The sequence below is a fragment of the Megalobrama amblycephala genome, linkage group LG14 (assembly GCF_018812025.1).
Source record: "Megalobrama amblycephala isolate DHTTF-2021 linkage group LG14, ASM1881202v1, whole genome shotgun sequence".
Lineage (NCBI taxonomy): Eukaryota > Metazoa > Chordata > Actinopteri > Cypriniformes > Xenocyprididae > Megalobrama > Megalobrama amblycephala.
The window spans coordinates 12,864,984-12,877,891 of record NC_063057.1 but is presented as its reverse complement, the minus strand read 5'-3'; the positions used below and the strand labels follow the sequence as shown (position 1 = coordinate 12,877,891).

General features: G+C 36.8%; 1 protein-coding gene across 1 annotated transcript in view; it reads left to right on the top strand.

Annotated features, from left to right (window-relative positions):
* The first annotated feature begins 5,568 nt into the window (after positions 1 to 5,568).
* nell2b (neural EGFL like 2b) overlaps positions 5,569 to 12,908 on the top strand; it is a 62,504-nt gene continuing 55,164 nt past the window's right edge. The window contains exons 1-2 of the mRNA XM_048156370.1: positions 5,569 to 5,881; positions 6,703 to 6,831. Coding sequence (XP_048012327.1) covers positions 5,830 to 5,881; positions 6,703 to 6,831 — 181 coding nt within the window. The 5' untranslated portion in view covers positions 5,569 to 5,829. The remainder of the gene's footprint in view (positions 5,882 to 6,702; positions 6,832 to 12,908) is intronic.

Here is a 12,908-nt window from a genome sequence, read left to right as displayed (position 1 = left end):
GCTAAATCAATAACTTTTGCTCATTTTTTGAGGCATTTTGTCATTCTAGCAGTATTAGTCCGCTCCCTCGTTTGTTTTTGGTCAGTTGCATGAACACAGCTGGTATGTGATTTTATATATATATATACAGTGGGTACAGAAATTATTCAGACCCCCTTAAATTTTTCACTCTTTGTTATATTGCAGCCATTTGCTAAAATCATTTAAGTTAATTTTTTTCCTCATTAATGTACACACAGCACCCCATATTGACAGAAAAACACAGAATTGTTGACATTTTTGAAGATTTATTAAAAAAGAAAAACTGAAATATCACATGGTCTTAAGTATTCAGACCCTTTGCTGTGACACTTATATATTTAACTCAGGTGCTGTCCATTTCTTCTGATCATCCTTGAGATGGTTCTACACCTTCATTTGAGTCCAGCTGTGTTTGATTATACTGATTGGACTTGATTAGGAAAGCCACACACCTGTCTATATAAGACCTTACAGCTCACAGTGCATGTCAGAGCAAATGAGAATCATGAGGTCAAAGGAACTGCCTGAAGAGCTCAGAGACAGAATTGTGGCAAGGCACAGATCTGGTCAAGGTTACAAAAAAAATTCTGCTGCACTTAAGGTTCCTAATAGCACAGTGGCCTCCATAATCCTTAAATGGAAGATGTTTTTGGACGACCAGAACCCTTCCTAGAGCTGGCTGTCCGGCCAAACTTAGCTATCGGGGGAGAAGAGCCTTGGTGAGAGAGGTAAAGAAGAACCCAAAAATCACTGTGGCTGAGCTCCAGGGATGCAGTCGGGAGATGGGAGAAAGTTGTAGAAAGTCAACCATCACTGCAGCCCTCCACCAGTCGGGGCTTCATGGCAGAGTGGCCCGACGGAAGCCTCTCCTCAGTGCAAGACACATGAAAGCCCGCATGGAGTTTGTTAAAAAACACCTGAAGGACTCCAAGATGGTGAGAAATAAGATTCTCTGGTCTAATGAGACCAAGATAGAACTTTTTGGCCTTAATTCTAAGCGGTATGTGTGGAGAAAACCAGGCACTGCTCATCACCTGTCCAATACAGTCCCAACAGTGAAGCATGGTGGTGGCAGCATCATGCTGTGGGGGTGATTTTCAGCTGCAGGGACAGGACGACTGGTTGCAGTCGAGGGAAAGATGAATGCGACCAAGTACAGGGATATCCTGGACGAAAACCTTCTCCAGAGTGCTCAGGACCTCAGACTGGGCCGAAGGTTTACCTTCAAACAAGACAATGACCCTAAGCACACAGCTAGTATAACGAAGGAGTGGCTTCACAACAACTCTGTGACTGTTCTTGAATGGCCCAGCCAGAGCCCTGACTTAAACCCAATTGAGCATCTCTGGAGAGACCTAAAAATGGCTGTCCACCAGCGTTTACCATCCAACCTGACAAAACTGGAGAGGATCTGCAAGGAAGAATGGCAGAGGATCCCCAAATCCAGGTGTGAAAAACTTGTTGCATCTTTCCCAAAAAGACTCATGGCTGTATTAGATCAAAAGGGTGCTTCTACTAAATACTGAGCAAAGGGTCTGAATACTTAGGACCATGTGATATTTCAGTTTTTCTTTTTTAATAAATCTGCACAAATGTCAACAATTCTGTGTTTTTCTGTCAATATGGGGTGTGTGTACAATGAGGAAAAAAAAATGAACTTAAATGATTTCAGCAAATGGCTGCAATATAACAAAGAGTGAAAAATTTAAGGGGGTCTGAATACTTTCCGTACCCACTGTATATGCTACAGTGCTTGAATGTTTGTGAACCCTTTAGAATTTTCTATATTTCTGCAAAAATATGACCCAAAATATCATCAAATGTTCACAAAAGTCCTAAAAGTAGACAAAGAGAACCCAATAAAACAAATGAGACAATTATTTATTGAGAAAGATTATCCAGTGTTACATATCTGTGAGTGGCAAAAGTATGTGAACTCTTGCTTTCAGTATCAGGTGGGACCCCCTTGTGCAGCAATAATGACAACTAAACATTTCCGGTAACTGCTAATCAATCCTACACAACGACGAAGGAATTTTAGTCCATTCCTCAGTACAGAACAGCTTCAACTCTGGGATGTTGGTGGGTTTCCACACATGATCTGCTTGCTTCAAGTCCTTCCACAATATTTCGATTGGATTAAAGTCTGGACTTTGACTTGGTCATTCTAAAACATTAACTTTGTTCTTCTTTAACCATTCTTTGATAGAACGACTTGTGTGCTTGGGCTCGTTGTCTTGCTAGGTGACTCACTTTCTCTTGAGCTTCAGTTCACAGACAGATGTCTTGACATTTTCCTGTAGAATTAGTTGGTAATTTAGAATTCATTGTTCCATTGTTGCAATTCATCCTGGCCCAGATGCAACAAAACAGGCTCAAACCATGATACTACCACTGCCATGTTTCACAGAGGGGATAAGGTTCTTATGCTGGAATTCAGTGCTTTTCTTTCTCCAAACATAACGCATCTAATTTAAACCAAAAAGTTCTATTTTTGTCTCATCCGTCCACAAAACATTTTTCCAATAGCCATCTGGCTTGTCATGATGTTTAGCAAAATACAGACACGCAGCAATGTTCTTCTTGGAGAGCAGTGGCTTTCTCCTTGCAACTCTGCCATGCACACATTGTTCTCCTCATGGTGGACTTATGAACATTAACATCAGCCAACATGAGAGAGTCCTTTAGTTGCTTAGAAGTTACCCTGGGATCCTTTGTGACCTTGCAGTCTATTACATGTCTTGTTTTGTAGTGATCTTTGTTGGTCAACCACTCCTGGGGAGGGTTGTTTTGCATTCCCTCCATTTGTACACAATCTGCCTACTGTGGATTTGTGGATTCCAAACTCTTTAGAGGTTTTATAACCTTTTCCAATCTGATGAGCAAAAACAATTCTTTTTCTGAGGTCCTCAGAAATCTCCCTTTTCCATGCCATGATACACTTCTACAAACACGTTGTGAAGTTCAGACTTTGCTAGATCCCTGTTCTTGATATACAACAGGGCACAAACTGACACCTGATTGTCATCCCATTGATTGAAAACATTTAAGAACAGGTCAGGTGGAGCCTAAGTTCACCTTCAAATGAACTATGATAGTGATTAACTAATTAACTAAGCTTCACATACTTTTGCCACTCACAGATATGTAATACTGGATCATTTTTTTCAATAAATAATTGAAAAAGTATATATTTTTGTCTCATTTGTTTGATTGGGTTCTCTTTGTCTACTTTTAGGACTTTTGTGAACATCTGATGGTGTTTTGGGTCATATTTTTGCAGAAATGTAGAAAATTCTAAAGGGTTCACAAACATTCATGCAGCACTGAATATATACTGTATCCTAACCCTAAACCCTAACACTTTATGTAATCTTTTGCCAAATCACAAAATAAATATCCTTCGCATCATAATGTTGTGATGACTAAATAAACAAATATATACTCGTCAATGTTATTTCATTATTTAGATTTAGTTAAGAAAATGCATATCAGTATCTGACACTAGATGTCAGCATTGTATCTCTATGTATTTTTGTTCTGCCAACTTTCCTTTAAAAAAAGGACATTTACCTGGTGCATCAATCATTAAACAAATAAAAGGAATTTTCTATCTATCTATCTATCTATCTATGCAATGTATAATAATGTAAAGTCATAAATAGTATACAGTTCAACTGTACATTTATGTTTTCATTATGCTATACTCTTTATGAATACTTTTTAAATAAACCTGCATTATAGCATTAGTCTTTAACAGTCACAGTGCAATATTTGTTTGTTTCTTAGCGACACCAACTCAGGTTGCGGAACAAAATACTCCACCCTGTGATGTCAGGATAACACTCCATCCTTCATAATTGTACTTGTACATTGGATAAGTGTTTTCATGGTGCTTTTGCAGAGCTGTGTGTGCCTCTCACAGGTTTAGAGAGTCTCATTCGTTAGTGAAGTGGAGACAGCAGTGAGTGCTTGTTTGAGTGAAGAGTAGTCATGTTGGATAAAGGGATCTGCTGTCATCTCTGAGTGGCTGCTTAGGTTAAGATGGCTTTGTGCTGATTAATTATAAACACAGACTCCACAGGGAACCTGTCATGTTCTCAGCAGCAGCAGCAGCAACAGCAGCAGCAATATAACACTACATTTTTGCATTTGTGCATAGGTTTCCTTTGTCTTTTACATTACTAATATACTTGTGCCAACCCATACCATGCTGAAAAACCCACCTAAACCAGCCTGGTCTGTGTGTCTGTCTGTCTGTCTGACTGACTGACTGAGAATGATCACAGCGTATTACAGTCCCCAACTGCTGCTTTTATTGAAGGCCACAAAAACTGTCATACAGACAGGCTGTTGTCTGAAACACTTGTTGTTGTGTAGTGCCTGAACTGATATGGAGGACAGCTACCTCCCTGTGCATTGTTTTTAGCTGCTTTCTTTCTTAACTGATGCCTTGAGCTGTCTTTGTGGAAACTGAAAGGTGCACACAATGACATCCAACAGTTTCTCGCTCTCTCTCTGTTTTTGCCAGCTGGTTTCTGGTTTACATTTACATTAATATCATGCATATTGCTATAGTGGCCTAGTAAATAATAAGTGATGGTGGGATCATGTAATCAGATTTATAGGTTTACCATCCAGATGACTCATTAATAATGCATGAGCTATCACTGCACATGCACACACAAACTCCCCGATTTTTTTTTCTTTAACGCAGTGCGATGCAGCCATATTTGCATGGAAAGGTAACAGATGCATCTGTAACATTTTTAGAAAGCGGACCAGTGCTGAGCTTCATGTATCAAGGGTGCAAATCTGACATGTGGCGTTGTAAAATGCTTGCATGGTTGCATGACCTGTTTGATTGGTTCTGCAATTATCAAATTCTGCCTCACATGACCGTTGTCTTTGACCCTTCTCCATATGCAAATGCACTGTAGATGCCATGGCAACGTGTCTTAGTTATTTAAGTGCCATAACACTGGATATTCAAGCAACAAAATCCTGCCCATATGACTTCAGTGGAAGAATATTTAATCATTTAATCTCCACTGATTTGCATGATTTATTTTAGGTCATCAACATATTGGGGAGTTAAATCTTCCAAAGAGGCACATTTAAGAACATTTTTGAATGGACTCAAGAATAATTAATAATTGATATAAAATTATTAAAGTGATTTGTTTTTAAAAATCGTATTTTAAATATCACTATTTTATTACTTCATCTAAAATACATTAAAATGAAAACAAAAATAACATTGGGTTTTATAGCTTTAAGCGAAACTGAAACAGTTAGGAAACAAAATTCATGAAACAGCAAAAATGTAAAACAGAAATTTAAAGTCAACTTGAATATGAAACTTCATAAATGACCTGTTTTAGCTATTTGTATATTTGTACAATACTTCTTGTATTGTAATGTATCTGCAAACATCAAATGTTATGTTAAACATGTTCATGTGCATGACCAGCAGGTGGCAGGATTTATGAGATGCAGGTGCGTGTGTTCAGTCTCTCTCTCTCTCTCTCTCTCTCTCTGGTCGAAAGAGAAGGGAGGACAGACGCACCTGCATCTCTTCACTGACCGCTCATTCACAAGAGGACACAGCATTTCCACAAGCTGAATTGTCGCCTCATGGAGTTTTCACTCTTGCTTTATATCCCCGTGTTTATTTGCTAAAGTTTTGCCGAAGTATAATGAAGGTTTGAGGATGCGTTTATTGGAGATGTATCACTGATGCGCATCTCGCTCAGTCTCCAGCAGAACATCAGCATGATGGAATAGGCGTTTCTCTCCTCCTTCACAATGGGATTATTCAAACTTTATTTTGCGCTTTGCGCTGTCGGACTTTTCTATGGTAAGCTCAGTATTTGTCAGATGTCTTATTGCTAGTGAATTTCAGCAACGGGATGGGTACCTGGTATCCACTGGTTTTAATTTAGGCTCCTCAGTGGATTCTGGTCACTTGTAACATTTATACTATTTGAACAACTTATTATATTAATATGTAAACAAATATAATAATAAAATATTATTTAAAAAAAACGTAAATTTATTGAAGTACACTATAATACTATAATATTAAAAGGTAATACAATTATATATATATATATATATATATATATATATATATATATATATATATATATATATATATATATATATATATACACACACACACACACACACACACACACACACAATAAGAATACATATTTAAATATATAATGAATATTTACTATATATTAAAATATTTTCTGTAAAAAATTTTAAAATATATTTAAGTTAAAAAATATCACTTTTTGTGGGGAAAAATAGTAATAACTATGTACATAACGGTGTTTTGTGATAGATTTTTTTTGTTAATTTACCGTTAATTACTTTTGTGTGATGGTGTTTTGGAGAATGTGTGAGCATTTATTATTCATGGCTCATGGAAAAGCCAGTGTTGATTAAATTGATTATATATTAATATATTATGTGGTTTTCTGTTTTACCACATGTATCATTGTGGTGGTTATCAGTGTTTTGAAATATACAAAAGCAGATTTTTGTAGTAAAGTGTTATTTTTTTATATTTTCGACAAATATACAATGTGACTCGCTAAATTTAATTGCTGTTTTATTCCACTCTGTTTGTATCAGAGAAAGTGATTCCTTATGTTCACATTCCCTTAGTTTCAGGTTTCGGGGTTGATCCAGCATTACATGTGGACATCTTCCAGGAGTTTGATCTTGTGAGGTCAAGTGCTGGAGTCTCCCAGGTCCACGGGTTCCACAATGAGAGCAGAGCATATCTGTTTGAAGGTATAAGTAACTGGCTTTTAACAAGTCAGTTGAACTGGTATGTGGTTTGCTTTTGTTTTAACATCAGAGTGTAACTGACATCAGAGCATCTTTCCATAAAAAGCCTTTTCAGTGAGCCTCATCAATTTAGAGAAATTGGAATCCATTGTCAACATCTGGTGAGAGGAAACAGCCAAGCAGCCAGGCAGACAGCTGGTTTAGAACGGCATAATTCCAGATCCCACTTAATCTCTCATGAAAAATGGATCAACCCAACAGTGAAACATCAGTCCCAGGAGTAAACAGGCTCATGTGTTGAGCAGCAAGTTCTTGCCCATCAAAGAATTGTCATCCCATTCAGGAGATGCAGCTAATGAGGACAGTGAGTAGAGAAGGGAATAACATCTGGCTCCATGGCTCACTCTGAATGCCATGATGATGCTGTTTATGGCTCTAGAGTTACAGTATGATAAATAGAATCAGTTATTAAAGAACTCAGTTTCTAGAGCTTTAAAAATGAACTTTTTCATGTCATCGTCTGCTGTTCAAATGTGTTCTCTATTCTATTCTATTCTATTCTATTCTATTCTATTCTATTCTATTCTATTCTATTCTATTCTATTCTATTCCTGCTCTATTGCTGTCAGCGAGGGATGAAACAAAGATGGGCATAAGTGCTGGATCTATTTGCAAGCTCTTTAATTAAACAAACTCAAAATAACACAAAATAACAATATCTCAGGGTAACAGATAAGAAAGAAAAACTCACGATGAACAAAACAATCACAATGTAGCGACAAGATCAGACAAAGACTGAACCAAACATAGGGCAAATTATACAGTGTGACACATTGAGACTATACAAAATAAATAACAAGACACAGGTGAGACACATGAGGGCAAATAAAACACCATGGTGACAAATAAACAGAGGAAACTGATCTAGAGACTGTGAAAACCAACTCAAACACAAAAATCTACTATCTGCTCTACTGTGTTCTATTTTGTTCTGTTCTATTCTCTTCTCTATTCTATGACAATTAAGGGCCAGATTTACTAAACAGGGCAAATTCTCAAGAAAGTGCAATTCCAAAAAAGCGCTGATGGGAACGCAAAGTTCTGCCCGTGATCTAATGATGACCCCTGAATAAAGAACACAGACGCAGCCGGAAAATTTCCATAATAATGACCAATGCAATCTACCAAGAGCAGCGCAAATTAGCATCTGGTTTAAGACACTTTTTTGGGGCATTAAATAATGGCTCAAATACCAGTAAATTGACTAGCGCAAACCTTAGTAAACACCTTGCATGATTCATTTAAATACTCTCCTCCTATAATTTTTGTGTCTGAAAGGGAAACTCCTACAAATGCATATGCAATAAAGTCAACTGCAAAAATAACCCTGTCCACTCCTTTTCAGCGCTAATTTTTCACTGTGTGTCTTTAGTAATTCCAGAATTGACTAGCGCAAACCTTAGTAAAACACCTTGCATGATTCATTTAAATACTCTCCTCCTATAATTTTTGCGTCTGAAACAGAAACTCCTACAAATGCATATGCAATAAGGTCAACCGCAAAAATAACCCTGTCCACTCCTTTTCAGCGCTAATTTTTCACTGTGTGTCTTTAGTAAATCCTGAATTGACTAGCGCAAACCTTAGTAAAACACCTTGCATGATTTATTTAAATACTCTCCTCCTATAATTTTTGTGTCTGAAAGGGAAACTCCTACAAATGCATATGCAATAAGGTCAACTGCAAAAATAACCCTGTCCACTTCTTTTCAGCACTAATTTTTCACTGTGTGTCTTTAGTAAATCCTGAATTGACTAGCGCAAACCTTAGTAAAACACCTTGCATGATTTATTTAAATACTCTCCTCCTATAATTTTTGCGTCTGAAAGGGAAACTCCTACAAATGCATATGCAATAAGGTCAACCGCAAAAATAACCCTGTCCACTCCTTTTCAGCGCTAATTTTTCACTGTGTGTCTTTAGTAAATCCTGAATTGACTAGCGCAAACCTTAGTAAAACACCTTGCATGATTTATTTAAATACTCTCCTCCTATAATTTTTGCGTCTGAAAGGGAAACTCCTACAAATGCATATGCAATAAGGTCAACCGCAAAAATAACCCTGTCCACTTCTTTTCAGCACTAATTTTTCACTGTGTGTCTTTAGTAAATCCTGAATTGACTAGCGCAAACCTTAGTAAAACACCTTGCATGATTTATTTAAATACTCTCCTCCTATAATTTTTGCGTCTGAAACGGAAACTCCTACAAATGCATATGCAATAAGGTCAACCGCAAAAATAACCCTGTCCACTTCTTTTCAGCACTAATTTTTCACTGTGTGTCTTTAGTAAATCCTGAATTGACTAGCGCAAACCTTAGTAAAACACCTTGCATGATTTATTTAAATACTCTCCTCCTATAATTTTTGCGCCTGAAACGGAAACTCCTACAAATGCATATGCAATAAGGTCAACCGCAAAAATAACCCTGTCCACTTCTTTTCAGCACTAATTTTTCACTGTGTGTCTTTAGTAAATCCTGAATTGACTAGCGCAAACCTTAGTAAAACACCTTGCATGATTTATTTAAATACTCTCCTCCTATAATTTTTGCGTCTGAAAGGGAAACTCCTACAAATGCATATGCAATAAGGTCAACCGCAAAAATAACCCTGTCCACTCCTTTTCAGTGCTAATTTTTCACTGTGTGTCTTTAGTAATTCCAGAATTGACTAGCGCAAACCTTAGTAAAACACCTTGCATGATTTATTTAAATACTCTCCTCCTATAATTTTTGCGTCTGAAACGGAAACTCCTACAAATGCATATGCAATAAGGTCAACCGCAAAAATAACCCTGTCCACTTCTTTTCAGCACTAATTTTTCACTGTGTGTCTTTAGTAAATCCTGAATTGACTAGCGCAAACCTTAGTAAAACACCTTGCCTGATTTATTTAAATACTCTCCTCCTATAATTTTTGCGTCTGAAACGGAAACTCCTACAAATGCATATGCAATAAGGTCAACCGCAAAAATAACCCTGTCCACTTCTTTTCAGCGCTAATTTTTCACTGTGTGTCTTTAGTAAATCCTGAATTGACTAGCGCAAACCTTAGTAAAACACCTTGCATGATTTATTTAAATACTCTCCTCCTATAATTTTTGCGCCTGAAACGGAAACTCCTACAAATGCATATGCAATAAGGTCAACCGCAAAAATAACCCTGTCCACTTCTTTTCAGCACTAATTTTTCACTGTGTGTCTTTAGTAAATCCTGAATTGACTAGCGCAAACCTTAGTAAAACACCTTGCATGATTTATTTAAATACTCTCCTCCTATAATTTTTGCGTCTGAAAGGGAAACTCCTACAAATGCATATGCAATAAGGTCAACCGCAAAAATAACCCTGTCCACTCCTTTTCAGTGCTAATTTTTCACTGTGTGTCTTTAGTAATTCCAGAATTGACTAGCGCAAACCTTAGTAAAACACCTTGCATGATTTATTTAAATACTCTCCTCCTATAATTTTTGCGTCTGAAACGGAAACTCCTACAAATGCATATGCAATAAGGTCAACCGCAAAAATAACCCTGTCCACTTCTTTTCAGCACTAATTTTTCACTGTGTGTCTTTAGTAAATCCTGAATTGACTAGCGCAAACCTTAGTAAAACACCTTGCATGATTTATTTAAATACTCTCCTCCTATAATTTTTGCGTCTGAAACCGAAACTCCTACAAATGCATATGCAATAAGGTCAACCGCAAAAATAACCCTGCCCACTTCTTTTCAGCACTAATTTTTCACTGTGTGTCTTTAGTAAATCCTGAATTGACTAGCGCAAACCTTAGTAAAACACCTTGCATGATTTATTTAAATACTCTCCTCCTATAATTTTTGCGTCTGAAAGGGAAACTCCTACAAATGCATATGCAATAAGGTCAACCGCAAAAATAACCCTGTCCACTTCTTTTCAGCACTAATTTTTCACTGTGTGTCTTTAGTAAATCTTGAATTGACTAGCGCAAACCTTAGTAAAACACCTTGCATGATTTATTTAAATACTCTCCTCCTATAATTTTTTCGTCTGAAAGGGAAACTCCTACAAATGCATATGCAATAAGGTCAACCGCAAAAATAACCCTGTCCACTCCTTTTCAGCGCTAATTTTTCACTGTGTGTCTTTAGTAAATCCTGACAGTAGTTTTTAACTCTAAAAGAGGGTTTGCTCTGGTGTACGCTGTTAGTAAATCTGGCCCTTAATGTCTACTATATTCTATTCTATGTCTGGATTTATTCTATTCTATTCTATTCTATTCTATTCTATTCTATTCTATTCTATTCTATTCTATTCTATTCTATTCAGAGTCTGATTCTATTCTATATGTCTGGTCTACTGTATTTTGTTCTATTTTGTACTTTTCCATTCTTTGTTCTGTTCTATTCTATTCTATGCTTTCTATACTCTATTATTTGTGTAGTTTACTGTATTCAGTTCTATGCCTGTTATTCTATTCTTTTCTATTCTATTCTATTCTATTCTATTCTATTCTATTCTATTCTATTGAGTATGTCTGGTCTACTGTATTTTGTTCTAGTTTGTAATTTTCCAATCTTTGTCTATTCTATTCTATTCTATTCTATTCTATTCTATTCTATTCTATTCTATTCTATTCTATTCTGCTGTATTCAATTCTTTGTATACTCTATTATTTGTGTAGTTTACTGTATTCAGTTCTATTCTATTCTATTCTAATTCTAATCTGCTGTATTCAATTATTTTTATACTCTATTATTTGAGTAGTTTAGTGTATTCAGTTCTATTCTAATCTAATCCAATCGGCTGTATTTAATTCTATTTTTACTATATTGAATAGTTTACTGTATTCAGTTCTATTCTATTCTATTCTATTCTATTCTGTTCTGTTCTGTTCTGTTCTGTTGTATTCAATTCTTTTATACTCTATTATTTGAGTAGTTTACTGTATTCAGTTCTCTGCCTGCTGTTCTATTCTATTCTATTCTATTCTATTCTATTCTATTCTATTCTATTCTATTCTATTCTAATTATCTGTTTTGTTGTATTCTACTCTGTTCCTTTCTACTCTGTTCTACTCTGTTTAGTTTTTGTCTGTTCTATTCCATTCCATTCTGTTCATCTGGAGGGCTGTTTTTGCAGATCTGTCTTCAGCAGATCTGTCCTCTGGTGATTTATAGGTGGCTGTTTATCCAGATTGACATCCCACTCTGAGCAGTTTGGGTTAAGTGTCTTCTTGCTCAAGGGCACAATGGTGATAGTCATTCTCTGATTTCTGGCTCAACTACTCTTCAGCACCTTAGGACAAAACCACCAACATTTTATTTACTTAAGCGATATCCTGTCACCACTCCCATGACCTATAATGATGACAGATTTTTATGCATGCAGTAACGTTCTGGGTTTGCAGTTAGCCAGCATCTGTGTCATCACTTCTGTTCCGCACTGCAGTATGAATGGTGTATGAGAGACTGCAATTCTGGGAAATGTATTTATACTGGATACAATCTTTGTGTGCAACTGTACACCCATAAACACACACACACACACACACACACACACACACACACACACACACACACACACACACACACACACACACACACACACACACACACACACACACACACACACACACAAAAGCCACACACTGCATTAGACAGACTTAGGATGCATTCATATTTGGCAGAAAAAACAAAGTCTGACATTCTAGGATAAGCAGAGGCATTTGATATCTGTGGAAGCAATAGTCTTGTTCTAATTTGGGCAGGTGGCACCTCCACAGTATTGATTGGCGCTCCAGTAAATGCCAGTGGGATTGCGGAATTGGGATCTAACAGACAGGCTCCGAGACAAGGTCATAAATGTGCAGAATGCAGATGAGAGACCTATCAATGTCCGTCAATGACATCCATGCTGTGCTGTTTATAAAGAAGGGGAAAGGAGAAAGAGGGGAGGATGGGGAGATATTAGAGATAATTCAAGGCTAAACATGCTTTTATGACACTGTAGCCAGACATTGTGGCATTGAGTAAGTGC